This window comes from Atractosteus spatula, chromosome 8 (assembly GCF_055471065.1).
Source record: "Atractosteus spatula isolate fAtrSpa1 chromosome 8, fAtrSpa1.hap1, whole genome shotgun sequence".
Lineage (NCBI taxonomy): Eukaryota > Metazoa > Chordata > Actinopteri > Semionotiformes > Lepisosteidae > Atractosteus > Atractosteus spatula.
In genome coordinates this window covers 59,755,382-59,774,387 of record NC_142713.1, presented here as the reverse complement: position 1 = coordinate 59,774,387, position 19,006 = coordinate 59,755,382, and the positions used below count along the sequence as shown (strand labels likewise).

Genomic DNA, 19,006 nt, shown 5'->3' with positions numbered 1-19,006 from the left:
GAGCCACGTCAGCTACGTCTCTCTGCGCCGGCTTGGACTGATACCTCAGTGTTCGAACCTCCACTCGAGCATCAGCACTCAACGCATTTCCTTTTGTTCTTTGACACAGCAGCAAGAGAGGAGAAGCCGGCACTCCGAACGGCTGCAATTCTGCCTTCTTCTCCTTCTTGCAGATCACTCTAGGTGTTTAAAATATTCTTGGCAGCGCACGACCTGTCTGAACTGCAAAGGCACAAACCCAGTAATCCCTAAGAGTGGCAAAAAATTAAATAAAGCACAAGCTACACGTATCTCAACAAATACAGTCAAATTCTGCTCTTTTCCTTTGGGGGATAAGCCAGCGCCTCATTGACTGAACTGTGCCAACCATGTGGGGCCAATCAGCGTTTCCAAAGAGCCTCAGACTGCTCCTGGGAAACAAAGTGAGACACAAGAGGATTATGGGAAACTAAAAAATAAGACAGCAGGATACAGTAATGACCTTGTGTAGTGCCCCTGGTGTCACGATCGCTACTCCTCCTCTTAAGGGCGCTCCAGCCCTTCCTCGTTCTGTCCCATTACCCACACCTGTTCCTTATTTCAGCCCCTCTTCAGTTCCACCTTAAAAGCCAGACGCAGACCTCACTCCTGGTTCCTCATTGAATCCCGTTTCGTGAGAACCCGGGTCCTGCTGGGTCTGGCTCCGTTATGATTTTAACTTTCTGTTCCTGATCCCCTTCCGCCGGTTCCGACCCGGATGGATCCCCTGGCCTTGGACTTTACCTTCTGTCTTGGATTACCCGTTTGGATTTCTACATGGATCGTTAACCCCGGAATCACTCCCCCTGGACACCTGCACCCCTTGGACACGCCCCCTGTCTCCATACCCTCTCCTGCATGACTTTTTCCCCAGTGTTTCCTCACAATTTCGGATCGTGTCGTCTGCATAGGGCCCGGTAAGAACTGTTTCGTGACACCTGGGGTCTGGATCTTTGCAGGGGGTGAGTCAGGGGGCCTGTGAAAAACAACAGCATTTCTGACTGAGCTACACTGTTCCCTGTAATTATTAAAGTGATTAAAGCGATGCATGCAACACATTAAAAAAAACTGCAAGTAAGCGATCAAACTCACTGGGAAAGTCATCAGATCTTCACTGACCAGTTTGAAGACCAAAGGAAGAGAGCAGCACTATGTGATCACTTCTGCCTGCCTTCCTCCGAGACACTGTGTATTTCTAACAACCTAATCCAAGCCTGTCTTTTCACACCGCCTCCATAACCACGACTATCAAGGGACATATAAAAGCAGCAGTTCAAAGAGAGGTTTTTTGTCCAGCGGACTCTTCGGAAAGCGCTCTCCGCAGGAATTCAGGTCATCAGATCCCATTACTGGGAACAGTCACTCTGGCTGCTTCCACAAATCCGCCGCCCAGGTGGTGCTCCCGGCTGGCTGCTGGCTGTTCCTGAGCAGCCGTGAAGGGATAACAGGAAGGTGTGCTATAAAGACCTTCTGTTCTGCACTGGGCTTTGCTGCGGCTTACACATGGCATTTTGGAAGGCCTGGGAATATCCCATAAGGCATCCCTGCAAAGGAATCAAATCTGTCATAGTGAACCTGTGGCCAGACCTTGTGTATTGCCACAGCTGGTCTTATATTCGTGATCATATCTGGGCAACACTCTTCCAAAGTCTGACTTAATATCGCCAGACAGAATAGCAGAAATAAGCAGACAAGAAAATGGTATTGCTCTTGTTTACTGAGTTGAAGAGGCGTGATTGTTGCTAAAAGATCCACTTCTCCATCTTCAGAGAAACCTATTCGTTGGCCCCCGTGTTTAAGAATGCTGCTCTGTATGCTGATGAAACAGGTGAGAATGGACAAGGTCCAGTCATAGGTTTGCCCACAGGAACCTGACAGAGGTCACTTAGAGCAGGACCAGGGATGAGCAATTTAATGTCACGATTAATCAATTAATTGGTTAATTAACTAGGACCACTGATAAAGCCTGAATTAAGGCTCAATCAAGATATGAGAATAAAACAAGCCTGCTTGTTTTGTGATTGGTAATTACAAGAGAGGAAATGGGTCAAAATAAGTTATTTATGTACAAAGTAGTAGCAGTAGCAGTAGCAGTAGCAGTAGTAGTCCATAAACATCACTTACAGCAGCAACCTGGTTTTTCCTCAGAGGTCTCACACCCCAGTACTGACCAGGCCCTGCCTTGCACAGCCTCTGGGATCTGACTGGATCAGACTACAAGGTGGAAACACTGCTGGAAATCTAGAATGACCCTGAATAGTATACACGCCGTACAAAACCTGTATTCATGTGAACTTCGCAAAGCACGGGAGCAAGCCTGTTCGTCCAAAACCAAAGCACATTGTCCAATTCCTATCAGCCACCAGCCGACCAAAAACTCTCTTAATTCTACGTGTTTTTATAAGGAGGCCAAAATCAGTCTGACATTCTTCATAAAAGATCGGCTTCTGTGTGTGCACATATGACATATAGAAACTGGCAAGAAGGGTACTGTTTGGTTTACTAAATGGACCATAAAATTTTAGAGTCAATTAATTGCTGCCATGTAAAAGGGAGTCACCAGATTATAAGCAGTGACATTCCCCATGGACAGAGCAGCACTCAAGCTAATTAAGTGTCAGCCGCTGCCCTGCTGCCTGTTTCCTCAAGATCCGCCGAGAGGCTCCTGCTACAGAAGGAAGGGCAGAGGGGAGTCAGAGATGAGAAATGCATAGAAGCTAGAAAGCTACAGAATTCAATCAACAAAAAAAGCTCTCGAGAGAAAAACTTTCATTTCCACCCAGTAAGGAACAAGCCTTCTTAATGCTGCAGAATTGCATCAGCTATTTCAACACAAGCTGCTACCGTTATTAATGATGGTGGAGGTCGTGTTCATTAAGACCTTTGTGTTTAAGGTTTATGAGTTCTACTCTTCATGGCTCTCACAAAGGCTCTTCAAATACATGCACCACGTTCCAACTGCTCGGTTTTATTTTTCAACGTCTTTTTAACCCTACCCCATATTTAAGTAGTCCCTTGATATTCAGGAGCAGACTTTCTACAGAGGTGAGCACTCCTTCCGTGGATGTTATGCTAAATTTGTCACACCGTCTTTAATCTAGGGCAGAGTTCTTTATATTTATGAAGAACCGAACGCAGCTCGCTGGTCCAGTTTAGATCGGCGCTCCTCAGCTGCCTCTGGGGGATTCTCTTCTCCCAGTCACAGAGCAGGGACACGCCAGCCCGGGGTCTCCACATTTCTGCGCTCTGGGAAGCTGGCGTGTCGTGCCTGCAGGAGATGAACGGCAATTTCGCGGTCCTGCAGCGCTGAGGGCCTTTCCTGAGCCTGTGCTTTCCCCCCCGCCCGAGAACCTTTGCGCTCTCGCCCGGCAGAGCAGGGGGGCGGGGAATATGAGCGATGAGCCCGCGGTGGCTGGGGGTGAACCGCGAGCTGCGAGGACAGCTGTAGCGGAACCGGTAATAAATTTCGGCCACAAGGCTCAGCTGACTGAGACAGCCACACGGTGCTGTGACATGCTGAAAGACGATTGGCTGTAAGCCTGGTGGGGGCGGGCAAGGGGGTGGGGTTTCCCTGCCCTGTGTGCGGTCACAGGGTTAGTGGCCAAGATGTGAAGAAAGACAGCTGACTATTCCAAACCAGATCGATCAAACAAAAAATAATTGGTGATACTACATGAAAGTAACCACAGCCCAGGCAGGGCACCCAGAACACAAATCAGTCCAAGAAAGATGAAGTGGAGGAGATTTTGGGCTCATTTTTGTAGTGAAGGCCAAGTGAAAAGTCGACTTGTGTTTACTCTCACACACACCCGACTCTCAATCTTTTATTTTTGAATTAATTTTCTTGGCAGTGCATCGCCAATCTGTTCCAGCAGGGATTTGTTTCAAAGGAATCACGATGTGAAAAAAATATTTCTGTCTGGCAGTTTCACCATTTTTATTTTATTATTTTCTTTAAAATCTTGCCATCATGGCCTGAAAATTCACTTTTGGTTGCAGCAGGTTTTAAAGAAATAAAAGGACAAAAGTACGGTAGTATTTTACTTGGCTTTAATGATTCCATTAGGTCTTAAACATTTTTGCCGTGTGCTTCGTTTTAGGAAAGCGGTTTGAGTAATCGTTGCTTTCGATCCACAATTAATCCCGGTCTCCGCTGCACTGAGATTGCAAATCAACTGTCCAGACTCTGCTGACCACAAGCGATTTTCCTCATTGTAAAAGCTCAGAGGAAGAGGGGAATAAGAATTAGAATGCACTAGTGAGAGAACACTTAAACCTGAAAACATCCAGAGATGTTCCAGTGTTCTAACAGGATCGAGATGCGACCGGAATATCAACATGGTCAGAAATCAGTGAGTAACTATCGCGCCATAAGAAATCAGTACAGGGAACCTATCCGGAATCCCTGGGTTTACATTAGACATTCCCAACATGCAGCACAGTCCCACCTGAGATACTTTTCCTTACATTTCCGCTATACAGTATATGCCGTGTTTTATTATTCCCAATAACAACTGGGAGCCAACACAGACCATTTAGAGTGCTCGTGTTTTAGAAAGACGAATGAAGAAAAAAAGATTCCCAGGTAATCGTGGTTACAGATACAAATAAAGTGCAGAACACACTCTAGCTCTTCAGTACTGCATGGGCTCTGGCTCCACTGTGAAAGTGTGCCGGTCAGCTCTGCTGCCTCAGGGGCCTGGGGGGCATGTGGACACAGGATGCACTGGCTCCCCCCCACCTCCAAACTCCAAGCAGGCCAGGCTCCCTGGCGTCTCCCCGCAGGGCAGCCCTGCGCTTCTGTGCTCGGCGCTGTGCTCGACGGTGGGCTGAACCAGCCTCACTGGGCCCGCAGCTGTGAAGCCTCCTCTTCTTCAGGAAGGAGGGAGGCGCAGGTTCCCAAGCTACCGTTGAGACAGTGGAGCGCACTCTTCTCAGAGAAACGGAGACATCATCGAGCGCAGGGAGATCTCTCCCGGACCTGCTGCCCCACTTCCCCAGTTTGGGTTGTTTCTCAGTCATTTCTATTACCAGCTGTTTTACACCCCCGGCGTCTGGCACACAGCACTGGGCGAGGCGTGAGGCTGGGCTGCAGTCTGGCACCACGAGTCGCTAATGAGGAAGAGGCACGATTCCTGCGCTCTTCTCTTCTCGTGTGAGACTTCCTTCACACTGCAGCTCCACAGCTCATCACTGCCTGAAGGGCCGCAGGCTCCGGGGCACAGTGGCACCTTCCGGAGGGCTGTCAGACAACCAGTGACATTGTGGCAACTCAATTTACTACTGCATTAGGCACCACTGTGTTTTTACACAAAAGCTATTAATTTATAATGAGAATTTTGCACTATGTACACATCCTTTGTTTCCATTGTTGTTTCACACTCTATAATAAAACTGCATAATTTATAATGCAAGTCACAGTCAGCCATGAAATTGTACAGATGAATTTGATGCCAGGTCCCATGGATAAAGATTTAAGTGAAGTAATACATGTTGCCAGGACCCGACTATTCAAAATGTGTGTCTGGAAGAGGAGGAGGCTTCCAGGTCTTTACTGCTGCACAGGATGCTACAGGGGGCAAAGACACCCCACACCCCCTCTGCTGCAGGGAGCTCTCCTGATGTCAGCGTGCCAGTGTTGCCACCTGTGCTTCGTGGGCATCCAACCCTCCTCTGCGCCTCTCCGTCTTGTCTCAAGAGATCATCAACAGCGGCAATGACGCCAGCCGAGCACTGCCAAAACACACGAGTGCTGGAATCACCGAGCATCACTCTGTTGTGCCCTCTCTGCCCCCAACTCCCTCTTCCTCAGCCCCCCCAAAAAGCGCAGCAGCCCAAGATCCAACCGCAACAGGTAGGATGCCTTTGACAAATCACCCACACTGAAAACTGGCTCTGCCTGTCCAGATGTATCCCTGGGGTATGAAACCACTTTACCGCTTAAATGGTGCTGCAAAAGCCACTTCAGTTAGATGGCAGGCATGCATTAAATACCATAGTGTCCCATTTATATTCATTGCCAGTACAGCTCCGTCAGTGTGCAGCAGGACCAGGCGCCTGGCTCTGCAGCTGCTGTTTAAAAGCTGCTGATTTATATTCCAGTGCCAGGGCACAGGAGAAAGGGCTGAAAGCATCACTCCTGACAGCGGTGGTGATCTGTCATCCTCCAGCCTGGGGAACACACAAACATTTGCTTATGGCCGACACACGTTATCAACATCGACTGCATTAAACCGCATATTCATTGACCTATAAATGTCATCTCAACTGGACTATTGCACTTCATATATCCTCTGCCCCTCAGTCAGCCATTAAAATTCATCATCCAGTAAATGGCTTGTAAATGGTGTTTGAGTATTTTACAGCTTATGGTACTGTATTAAGGGTCAATCCTGACGGGAGTCACAGAATTGATAAGCACCTATCCTCTCCTGGTTTATAGCCCCAGTTGTTTTACACGACTAATTTAATAAAAAGCTTTGAGCACTGGGTTTAAATGTATTATTAATTACTGTATCTTCTGTGCTAAAAGGGACTTTCTGCTCAGCTGGAACTCATGCGAGTACCTTTACTCACCTAGCAGTTACATTTATATGTAAAATGCAAGCCCAGGACTGTTCCGAAGAAGAGAAAACATTTCAAACACGCTGTCCTGAAATGTCACGTAGGATGAACTACAGCAGGGTGGAGCGTGACACACTGGGGGCTGTGGTCGGCACAGGCAGGCCTGGTCTGCTTCGTCCTCGAGTGCAAAAAAGTCTGAATAAGGTTACTGGAGCTCTGAGACGTGTCTTGGCGTTTTATTTGCAATTGAGGTTCTGCCGAGACATAATTCATTTTCCAGTTTCAACACAGGGAAGGAAATGCAATTCCCAACTCCCACTGGAGTTCCTCACTAACCTGATCTGCGAGTCCTGACTAAACAGCCAGAGGCCTAGTCCTCTGACAGACTGGCCAAGGCAACTTTCCAACACTTCCACTCACAACAGTCAAGGTTTCTTCCTCTTTTACTTTTAAGCTGTAGATCTCACCCATGTAATTACAAGAAAGAAATCTTGTTCCCACAAGTCCAGGTCTCACACAATTCTCTGCATAACCCCAGACTACACCTTTATATACTACTCCATATACCTCTGGTTACACAGCACAGTGGAGCCAGAAACTGGACAGAACATTTCGAGTCTGCGGACAGCTCTGGTCACCACTCTGCCACAGGATTCAAGAAAGAGCAGGGAAGAGCAACAAGGCTCTAGCATTTAAGGAGACGAGTTATGAGGAGAGGTTGTAGGAACTTAGTCTTTCCAGTCTCAGTAGACTTGCAATGTGTTGACCCTAATCGTTATTTCAAGTTTGGTGATCAGAACATGGGGACAAACTCTAAAACTCCAAGCCAGTGAATAGAAGGGATTAACTAAGCATGCTGCGGAGACAGAAACTGTATAGAACAGTGCTGGGCTGAGTGACCTACTCCTATTCATCTATTTCATATAGCTCCTTTCATTTAGAGCATTCTGAACGCATTTCACACCGGTCATAAAGAAAGAACAATATAAAAATGTATAAATTATTAAATCAGAAGAAAGAATTATGTAAGTAATTGAGGTCAGTCTTGAGGTGAGATTTAAAAACATCTGCAAAGGAGTCAGGAAGACACACTTCTGGACATATTGCTGTTTCTGTTGTACTTCTTTGGATGATCCAGCGAGCAGAGCTGTAGCCGAAAGCATGAACTACTGTCATTTCTCAGCATCAGTAGGAGAAGAACTAGTCTTAAACTGCATGTTGTATGAATGGAAGAAGGATGTGTTGCAGACTTTGGAGGTGTGATTAGAAAGATAGAAAAGAGTAAAAAAAAAGAGAAAATCACAGAATTAAGTGAATAATTTCTGTATCAGCAAATATAAGTTTTAGACAGTCTAACTTGGAGACTTCATGGAGAGAACAAAATAAAACCATCTGTCTTCTAATTGTTTAACTTTAGATAGTTCTGGAGATGCAGTGGTCAAATGGTTATTCCATTTACAGTAGTGTCTTCTTTGTTTCCAATTTCCTGAACATCAAATAAGAAGTCCTTCCCTATTTAGACTACAAGGGGCATTCCTGTTAGTTACAAACTAGCTAAACTCTAGTATGTATTGTGAATGCATTCTGAATGATCAGCATATCACTGAACTGGTTTATGCTACTGTAATGCAGCAAAAGAATAATCAAATATGATTAAATTAAATGTCATGGGATGTAGACCAGACACATTCAGACCTCCCCAGTGAGATTTAAAATCAATTAATTAACCATTAACTCCTGAGTGCCAGGTTAGCTTGCTGTTCATTATTAAGCAGGGACATTTTAAATGTGTGTTGCTGCAGAGCATTGCATTTCAACACAGCTGAAAACAATGAAGTCAATAATATGCAGTTTTATTAATGATTTAATGCAAAGTTACATAAATATCATTCAAATCTGTAATGTATGAAAAACATGTTAAATTGCCAGAATGTGAACTGCAACAGCCAGGAATAAATCTGTCAAGCAAAGCAAAGTATGATGTTATAGGAGAAGAACCTTGAAAACACAAGGAAATAAAGTAAAATATCAGTAATGTAAGAAAAATAAATGTCCTAGTCACTGCAAAGCACTTCATACCTACACAAAGTATCATAAAGTATACTGTAAATTTGACATGCTCTAAAAAGAAACACTACAACTTGCAAAATGAGCATCATACAGTATACCACTGCATTTTTCCAGAAATCACTGCAATAGTCCTTCTTGAATGAGGACACATTGTACCCAGTAGTGATACTTCAGGAAAGTTTCCTTGAAATCTGTGACACAGTTCAGCTAACACAGGGCAGCATTTTTAATCCGCTCAGTGAGGTGCTGGATTATTTCACTGTACATCTGTACAAAGCCAATGAAATTATTCTTCACTGCCCAATGATAACCAGTTGCGTTTCACTGCACTTTGGCAATATACAATGCTTTGAAATGCTGACAATAGATCATACAACCTGTCTGAACAAGGGGGCACTCTAAGCAGAGTAGAGGAGTATTGCGTTACACTTTCTTACATAAAAAATATGACTAATGCTACACTGATCAATCAGCCACATCAAATTAATCTCACTTAGCAAAACCCCATTTTGATTGATGGCTTCTGTGACTGGTTTGTCTTTGATTTCATCCAGTTCATTGATCCCAGGATCTCATCCAGCTGTTTCTCGAAAGAAACCAAAGTACCGCCTGCAACAACATGGCTGCTTAGCTGACTCTGTTGTAGAATTGTCTAGTGTTCTCAATTTTAATTTTCAACATAGTTTGCTTTTGTGTCTCACTCTTCTTACTGAAGAAATATGCTGGGATGTCTGCATTGATGCCTTTGAGGATTTTGAATATTTGGATCAGGTCTCCTCGTCATCTTCTCTGTCCATGACTGAAGAGATTAAGTTCCTCGAGCCTGTCAATGTGGGACACCCTTCAGACTAAAGTGACTCAGTTCCTCCAGCCTGTCAGTGTGGGACACTCCCTTCCCTTTCTTCTCAAAATGTTATAATTTGTTCTGCAGCTAGACTACTCACACCAGACCTTGACAGCATATCACTCCTACACATAAGTCTCTACATTGGTTGCCTATCAAGTTGTGTATTCAATATAAGATCTTTTCAAGGCTCTAAACAATCTGACTCCATCATAGATCTTTGAGCTCCATGTTCACACACCCTCGGCTCCGCTCAGTTGAGGCCGGTCCTTTGTTCACAGGACAAAATATGACAAAACAGACTGAAATCTCTGACTTTCTGAGACTGTGCTCTTTCTGTCACAGCTCCGGTGTTATGGAATGCTCTTCCTCAGACACTACAAGAGACAAATTCTTTGACTCTCTTCAAATCCAAACTGATAACTCACCTTTTTACTGGCTACAGCATGTCTGGTTGTCTTACATTCTATCTGTATAAACATGTATTCTCTGTTTTATTTTTTGTTTTACTTTTTATTGTACTTTTTTGTCTCTTTTCTTTATGACTATGTACAGAGTCCTTGGGTATAGAAAGGTGCTTTACAAATTAAATACCTCTTATTATTATTATTATTTACTACCGTATACTGTATATTCTATTATAAATTAAATGGCACAGCAGTGCCCAATTAAAGTATTCAGCATCCTCTTTTCTGTTTAATAAACTGTCAATCCAAACACATTCAGCCATTTTCGCTTAATGCCTACAGCCTGTTTTCTGAGAATGAATGTTTAAGAGAACCTCTATCAAATGCCTTTCCGAAAATACACCCCATTGTGTGCCCTCTTGTTCAAGGAACTCTAACTAAGTGGTTAATCAAGACCTACCTTTTCAAAATCTGTTTTTTTATCCCCGAGCATCTGTCTGTCATATAGGTGATCCTTTATTTTACTTCAATACGTTGACGTGTCAGCCAAGAAAATGGATGTAAAGAAACTATTTTACATCTATATTCAGCATGGCTCTAGAAATGCATTTCCTGGTGATATCCAACGAATGCACTTTCCATGTACTGTGGCAATGAAGTGTGAAATAAACACCTGGCTGACAAATTCCTGAACAGAAAAGGCACAGAAGCAGTTGCATGAAGGGGAGCATGGTGGTTTGGAGACCAGAATTGCTGCCACACAGCTCCCGGGTCCCAAGATCGCGTCTATCCTGGCATCCTTCTGTGTGGAGTCCACATGTTCATTTTGTGCCCACATTGGTTTTTGCCTGGAGCTCCAGATTCCTCTTACTTTTCCAAAGACGAGCTGGATAGGTTGATTTGCGCTTTTAACTGCTTGCCGTGTACTTGTGTGTGCGCGCACACGCCCTGCGTCTGCTCATCCTGTCCGGATTGTGGTTAGGTCTGTGCTTCTGGGACAGGCTCTGAGTTGCCATGCCTCTTACCAGGAATAAGAGGATTTTTGGCAATGGATGGACGGACAATTCCATGAGAATATTAGGATAAGAAAACGTGCTGGTCCAGATGGTGTAGACACCGAGTGATAAAAGAACATATTTAGCTCCGTTCCACGGCACAGGTGCAGCCGTGAGCTCCCTGCAGAGAGGGAAGAGTCTTCTGCCACCTGGAGTACAGTAAGGAAGAGGCGCTATAGCCTTCAGTCAGCCATCTTGAGAACTGAGCAAGAGCAGGGAGATACAAAACAGGTCTGAGCTGACAGAATTCCACTTGACTAAATACGGTATATGACTTCAAGATGTGAATGAAGCTCTACATAAAGAAGCCTTCTCTCTGTTTACTTTGTCTTTGTTTGTTGCTTTGGGAGCAACAGTGGTACCTCCCATCCCACTCCCCTACCTAATCTCATAGCAATGGAGCCTCCAGTCCCACCCCTACCCCCATGACAAGAGCAGCGGACAGCCCAGTGAGGGGAAGGGGTGACCAGGTATGAAGAAACAGGCCCTTTACAGCTCAGAGAACCCTCTTCTGGATCAGAGTGATGTGTTGAGTTAGGAGTAAGGTTAGGAGTAACCATTTTGAGCTGAATGATTGTGGTGAGGCTTTCTAAGGAGAAATTCTAAAAAAAAACATTGTTATTTTCCATTTTATTTTCCTACAAAACCGAATTGTTTACACTCTGACATACCAACAGAGGAAACCTTGCCTTGACTTGAAGGCACTGGGGGGGGCAGAGGTTGGGGTACAAGAATATAGAAACGTTTCCAAAAGAGAGCAGGCCTGTAGCTGAGAGATCCGAGGAGCTGTTTCCTGGAATAAGCAGATTGAAAAGGCATCATGTTCAACAGCACGACTGGGCCGTTTGTCCCAGACTTATCTAAAAACAGCATTAGAAATAATAAAAAAAAAACATGCATTCAAGGGAAATCCATCTTCATTAATCACCATGATAACCATAATTACTACAAAAGCCATGGTAACAAAAAACTTTTCTGTACAAACTCCATGATTGGAGCTACTCAAGCAGAGATGCGTCAGAGGGGCTATGACACCGTCATTAAGGCAATGTCAGTGCACAGGGGCACAGACAATGTGTCTCTAGGGACCACACATTCGGAATCTAATTATCTGTCTCCATTTCCCTTTCTACAGAATAAAGTAGTTTCTAAACCTGTGTATCAATTTAAAATATAGGGGACAAAATGGCCATTTTTTCCAGAGCAATCTTAAACAAACTCCTTTCTTTTAGTATCCCCTCAGGTTTCTTTCTTAAAACACATTTTCCCTGATATATGAAAGATCTACAGATCTACCACTAAATATAAGTCTTCAAACAATGCCTATCGGAGTCTCCTCACCTTTGCACCTCTCCTTACCGCAAGAAGCCTGGACACATCATTGCACACGTCTTTTAAAATCAATCTAGCAAAAAACAAAGCAGTGCTTACTTTGAAAAGCCTGCAAAAGATCTGATCTTACAGCTTGTAGCAGTAAATTTGTAGAGTGGAACATGTTTCACCTTCAGTACTCCCACTGGGGCGATGTAATTGAAAATCTAAGCTCTTTGGAACAATTGGAGGAATTTTAAAGTTTTGCAGAAATCAGAGCCAACACTTCTATTTATAACCCATTTCACTTGCTGATAAAGTAAATAGTGTATGTTTTTTATAATGCAATCACCTTGACATCTCCCCTCCATCTGAGAGAAAACACACTCCTCCAATTTGTCACAGAGCTCTGGGCAATTTCTGCACTATACTTTCAATCAGCGGGAAGGCTACGCCTGAGAATTCGCACCTGCCTCACCTCACAGCAGCACAGCTCCTGCAAGCTCTACTCTTCAGTGCACTCTAAAACACTTTTCCACTCATACCTCAGAATTATGAGCCAGGAAACAATATGCAGAAGACTGTACTGTGCCACAGATTTATGCTCGAGGCAATTTTTCTTAATTCTTGCAGCACAAATGTTCAATGTTCCTTTGGCATTTAGAAAAGTCATACTTACAGTGCGGCAGTCGGTGTTTTAAGTAACTTTATAAAAACATACTTTATGGGAGATGCGTCTTCATAACACAGAGCCACACTTTGAAGAAAATCGCATTTTAAAGGTTAAGTGTGCTAAACACTTTTTAAATATTTACATAGCTGTTCTATACAGAGTGACGAAGCTACTGTATTGCAATTTAGAAAATGGATCTTGGCATTAAAAGTTAAATGTGAAGTTATCTGAAATTTAATGCACCGTTACATTACATAATTAGACCTAAAGCCGTACTCAGTGTAGTCAATAATGCAACATGACATGCTGCTTCAAGATATGGCAAAAGAATGCACCTCTGGATGTTGCTGAATATACACACCCATTATATTAAGCCAGTGGCGCTACACCTGTGCTCCCGTTTCTCAGTGGTCCACTGTGGGTGGGTGTGCAGCAACAAAGAGTAGCGTGCAACTGGCCGTTCTCACTGCACTAGAAGACTGTGGCATTACAACTGGCTGCACCACAAAACACAGCTCACAACCCCGGCAGGTGTGCGGTTTGAAACCTCAAACAAGGAGGAATAAGAATAGCCAGGACTGTATAACCCCTGTACCCATGCACGCCATGTGCACAGAAAAATTGTGTGCCAAGCTCAAAATTTTTCCCCATTAGCAAAAAGGAAATAGTCAACTCTAGCTTTATTCACGCATCTATATGCAAGCCTTATACTGGCATACTGGATGTATTGAATACACCAGGTCTCCCGCATCCTTCTTACAGCCACAAAGGACTTGACCACATCTCAAGAAGAAGGGGCCTGTACCACATCCTCTGGGAATTCTGAAACACAACAAGTAACCATTAAAAGGAAAGGTCTCAAACTGCATCAAAAGGCTGATTCACAGTCTTTGATGAGCGAATAAAATGGACAGATGAACAAGTCAACACGAGACACTACTACACACTCAGTGGTGAACCTTGAACCTGGGATCACAACAACCGAAAAGAGACGATTAGGATCTCCAGCGGGTGGAACCCGTCTTTAAGCAAAGAGTAGCTGGCAGGAAATCTCGGTGCTTGCTTCGTGAGCGGAGAAAGCCGAGCGAAATGCTTCAAGTAACAGGGCCGCCACTCACATGGCCAGCAGCTGACCTTCGGCTCAGTCCAAACCTGTTCATGTTCCTGCAGAACCATTCAGATTGACTGGTCCTGCAGACACACAGGGTGAGGTTTGAACATTCTATCACAATGAATGACAGAATCACACCTGTCGTTCAGCACCTGAGGACCTGTTCCCTGGGCCAACCCCGAGCACAGAGGAAGTGTAATTCCTCCACTCCACAACACCAGGGATCCAACTGAGTCTCGAGCCAGGAGATTACAGCGCTGTTCCAGACTAATGACTCCCCAGCAGAGCCAGGGATTCATTTACGGAAGACATTAAAAGCATGCTTAAGGGGCAGGATTATCTACTTTGCCTTGGCGGTGAACAAATGAAGGAAGGCAACTCTGAGGCAGATAGAGGGCCTGAAATGGTACAGACCGGAGCGCTAAGCCACCCTCTCTTCTGTTTGCTTTGATAAGGAGGACAAATAACACCCAGCTGTGAAATATCAATTTATAGAAAAGGTGAGAAGGCACTGATCTTCACCAGACAGCGATTTCCTCATACAGCTCAGAAAAAATATTTCTTAGAGGCTAAGTGGATCCAAAAGGGAGCATAACAGCACTCACTGGAGCACGCACAGGCCGGTCTGCTCCAGGCGCGGAGGAGGGCATTTAATCAGACGCGTCACTGCCATGCCCAGCACGCAGATGTGGGGCTACTTAAGCACACAGGAAAGGTTATACAGTACATGAGAAAGATGGTCATCTTATTCTCGTGCTAGCAGTTTAAAGTCCCGAGCATTCAGCCTATTCCTTTCTGTTAAAGAATCTCTAAGAGGCAGCTACAATCACATGTCCTGGAAGTTTGTTCCAGACACCCACTATCCTCTACTGGCTGCAGGACTTGAACCGGCACCCTTCCAGCCACAGGCACAGATCCTGAGCCACAGAGCCACCTCTCCGCCCTGGGTTTCTTTTGTCTTGTCATATATCAAGACAAATGAAATGCCTTGGTGTTATGAAGGCAGCGGTGGACAGTTACTACATCCTATGTACTGATTGTCGACACTGCACTCACAAGTTTAGTTTAGGAACTGTTTTCTAAGTTAATAGTCAATTAACTTAAGAATCAATTCTTTTATGGAAAATCAACAAAGTAGGCCACAAAATATCAGCTGTACTTGGAAGGTGAGTCAGTTAGAAAGGCCAGACCAGTAGAGACCTACTTATCAATAATGCCAACAGAACTCACACAATCTCCGTTATACTGTTAACATGGCAACACAGAAAATTAACATCCTCGTTATCTTTCAGGGGCAAAGCCCCAAGGCACAGACAAGCCTTCAGCTCCCTGAAGAGCAATCAGGGACCTAGAAACATTTTGTCAGACTAAGTGGAAAGAAAACTGCTTAATAGACAACCTTTCCTCAACATTTCCGAGGATGAGACATTTTCCCAGGACAGGTTTGAACTGACACCCTTGCCTGTCACGCATTTCAAGAGCGATGCTTCGTTCCTGCTGAGTGGATTCAAGAGGCCACTGGCAAACAGACAGATGCCCCGAAGGACTGGGTCTGTAAACCGAGAGGATCTGATTTAATATGGGCCTATTTATATCCACAGCGCGTGTGTTATTAAAATAAGAATGTGGTATCACCTAGAAAGATTACATGCCAGATATAACTATATTAAGGGTCCCAGGTAAAGGAACTAGACAGTGTGTGCTGTATATGAACACATTAGCAGCACAAAGCTTCCCTGCGCTGGTGCTTTCACCTCAAGCTTTCTAATAAAAGCTGACATTATACTGTCGATGGAATAAAGCTTCCGTTTAAAATAAAAAAAAAAACAGGGCCTCTCAATAATCCAGTTACTGGAGCCTGGAGACAGCTGAGGCCGCCACTAATTCCTACGGGTACTGAATTCACACAGGCTGTTGGAGCAGTGAGAGACAATGAGATAAGTGCAACACTGGCACATCTTCCGGCATGTCTCAGGGTCGCCACGCAGACCCAGGGCACCCTCTGCCTACCCAAGAGAGATCAGGAAAAATAAACCCCAGCTCAGCAGCTGATCATGAATCTTTATTTTAGCTACATGCTATAAATCCTAAAATCCAATGTAAAACTGTGGGACATTTCCCCAGTAATGACAGCACGTGCACTCTGGTTCTAAAGCACTCTTTGCTTTATTGGAGAAGTGGACTGAAGTACAGCGCCAGCGCCATGGGCCTGTCTGGTAAGCAGTACTTACCTGGGCATATAGAGGACTCTCTCTGCCACGACGAAGCCCACCCTGAAGAACAGATTGCTCGCCGGAATGAACGGGAACACGAGGAAAAGAATCCCCACCAGCACTTCCCTGTTTTCCAGTTTCTGCCAAAAAGAGAAGAGAAAATCAAACCCTTTGGAAATCCGACAGTGGTCGCAGGCCACTCTGCCCATCAACCCTCAGCATTCTCCTGCACGCCGTGCCAGTCGGCTGGGCCTTCACCTCCCAGTTTCCCCACCTGGAGACACCTTCCCTGCACTGCTCTCTAGATCGAGCTAAGAACAGTGTTACAAATGGGGGGTTACGAAACTACAGCGGTATCAGGAACTGACTGAGTGGATTAATACCAACAAGTAAAATAAATGGTCATAAAGCCCAACTTGGGGTAAATGATTTCTGTCAAGAACATACCCAAGGGGCTGGTTTAGTTAGAACGATGATAATGAATGATGATGGACTGAAGAATTCTTTGTTTTCTGGCACAGCTTTGGTGAAAAGAGTAATAATCAGGCACACCTAAACACATATTCATTAGTATTGATAATACACACTCTAAACTACACACACCATAAACACAACACAATTTACGCTATGCACAAACTTTCAAATAATTTCCTAATTAACGTCCTAACAATCCAGAAAAACCCCAGACTGCTACCAAGTATTTAACTCTTTTACAAAGCCTACAAAAGCTAAAAGAAGAGATAAAGCTGCCTTCTAAACTAAACAGAACACTACCCAGAGTTCAATTTCTCTCTATAAATCCAAATGCATCCAGATGAATGGGAACCTATCAGTGCCTATTCAGAACCCATCTCTATTCTGAAAATGCACCCATTAACCAGGAGAGGCTGTTTTTCACCACGGGATTCTCTATTCAAGAAATCAAAGTTCCTAACAGCAGGATGGCAAGCTCTCTTAACAAGGGTCAGATACTTTACTCCAGTCTGGTCTTCCTGGATGAGCTGGAACAAGGAGCTCTCACCCTCTCTCTCTCGTCTCTTGTCTTTCTCCCTTCACTCTGCCTCTTCTGTACCTGCCTATTAGTTATACGTGGCCTTCCTGGACTGTTGATTAATGCTTGATCATTTACACAGAAAAACAAAATATACAGTGTAAAATCAAATATACTCATAAAAATACACAGTGAGAAAAGTTACAGATGAAAGAAACAAGATTAAGCCGTTTGGCCACTCAATTTGACTGTGAGTAGCGGATTAATCGGATCTCTTCCAGCTGTTTCATGAAAGAATCCTGGGTATCAGCTTTAACAACATGGCTGGGAAGTTTTTTCCAGACTCCTGGTGCCCCTGCTTCCAATGTCCGCCCCAAAACATTTCCATAAAGCTACACTGCCAGACTACATCAGTCTTCTGATTGCAGCCTGCTGAGCCACAAAACAGGCACAAGAACGATCACGCCCAACACATGGGCATTGCAGTGTCTCTGGACACAGGCACACCTTCTGTAGCAAACTGGGGTCCCACTGCTGGGGATCTGGTTTCCCACAGGTCTGTGTTCCCTATCCTAGAGGCCCACACACCTGCTGGGATTTGTTCTAGACAAGCTCACAATAACGCAAACGGAGAATGAATTGACTTAATAATCTAATAACAGAAATAACTGTTTGACTGTTTTCAACTCTTACATTTATTTTTTAACGTTACCTCTAAACGACTGCATTTCATAAGTGAAATAAAATCCCAATTGCGAATAGTCCAAGCAGGCCACCAATTATTTCAATTAAGGCTCTGATTGGGTATTTAAGCTGAGCTGGAATGAAAACCGGCAGGTGTGTGGTCCTCTAGGACTAGGACCGGGAACCCCTGCCATACGTTCTACACGGACTCTCAGCTGGGAGAGGGTGCTGAAGGGATCACGCTAGTGTTTAACTAGGGCAGTTCATCGCCTCTCCACAGCCTTAAGATTTTAGAGACATTTAATTACTGTCCTTGAATTCCAAGGTTTCTAAAGAGAGGCCTGTTGAGGTAGGAAAAATAGCAATGCAATTTTATTTCCAAGCACTTTTCAAGAAACCCAGAGCGCTGTACAATAGCACTCTCATAATACACAAGAGAAGTCTAAAGAAAAGGAAAAAAAGGCATAGCAAATTGAAATCCAGAGGAAAAATAAATTACGTAAAAAGATTGATCTTTAAAAGAAAAAAAAAGAGGTTGAAAATTGAAAGTGTCGGCAGTTGCAGCATCTATAATGGATCTAGTCCGTGAGTTCCAGACACGCACGAGAGGTTCCGACACCCGCTGTGTGGAGCCAGGTCTTGGACACAGTGAAAAGGCCGGGATTACAATTTGGGCTATTTGCAGTAATATTAAAGGCAATAAGCCTATAAAACCTACAGCTGGGCCATCCAATGCCTTATACATGAGCAGGAGACAAAGTCCACTCAAAATCTGGCAGGGTGCCAATGTGATTTACTGATCACAGGAATAATATTGCAATACCTGTTAGTTAGGCCATGAAAATTGATCATCATCATCAATATTATTGATTATGTCTACCGTTATTAAAGCATCATTTTATCTAAAAGCTTTCATGATATTATCTATTGTTTTAATTGCCTATTAGTTGGTGACCTACACCACACTCCTATGGGTCAGACACGTATTCTGTTGCCCTCATTAGTCTACTGGCTCACCTCTAGTAATCTGTTCAACATGCAGATGTGCAACACTGCTGCTCTTTT

General features: G+C 44.2%; 1 protein-coding gene across 1 annotated transcript in view; it reads right to left on the bottom strand.

Moving 5' to 3' along the window:
* tmtc1 (transmembrane O-mannosyltransferase targeting cadherins 1) overlaps window positions 1–19,006 on the bottom strand; it is a 135,799-nt gene that overhangs the window by 39,185 nt on the left and 77,608 nt on the right. The window contains exon 8 of the mRNA XM_088923605.1: window positions 16,285–16,406. Within this exon, the coding sequence (XP_088779731.1) occupies window positions 16,285–16,406 (122 nt within the window). The remainder of the gene's footprint in view (window positions 1–16,284; window positions 16,407–19,006) is intronic.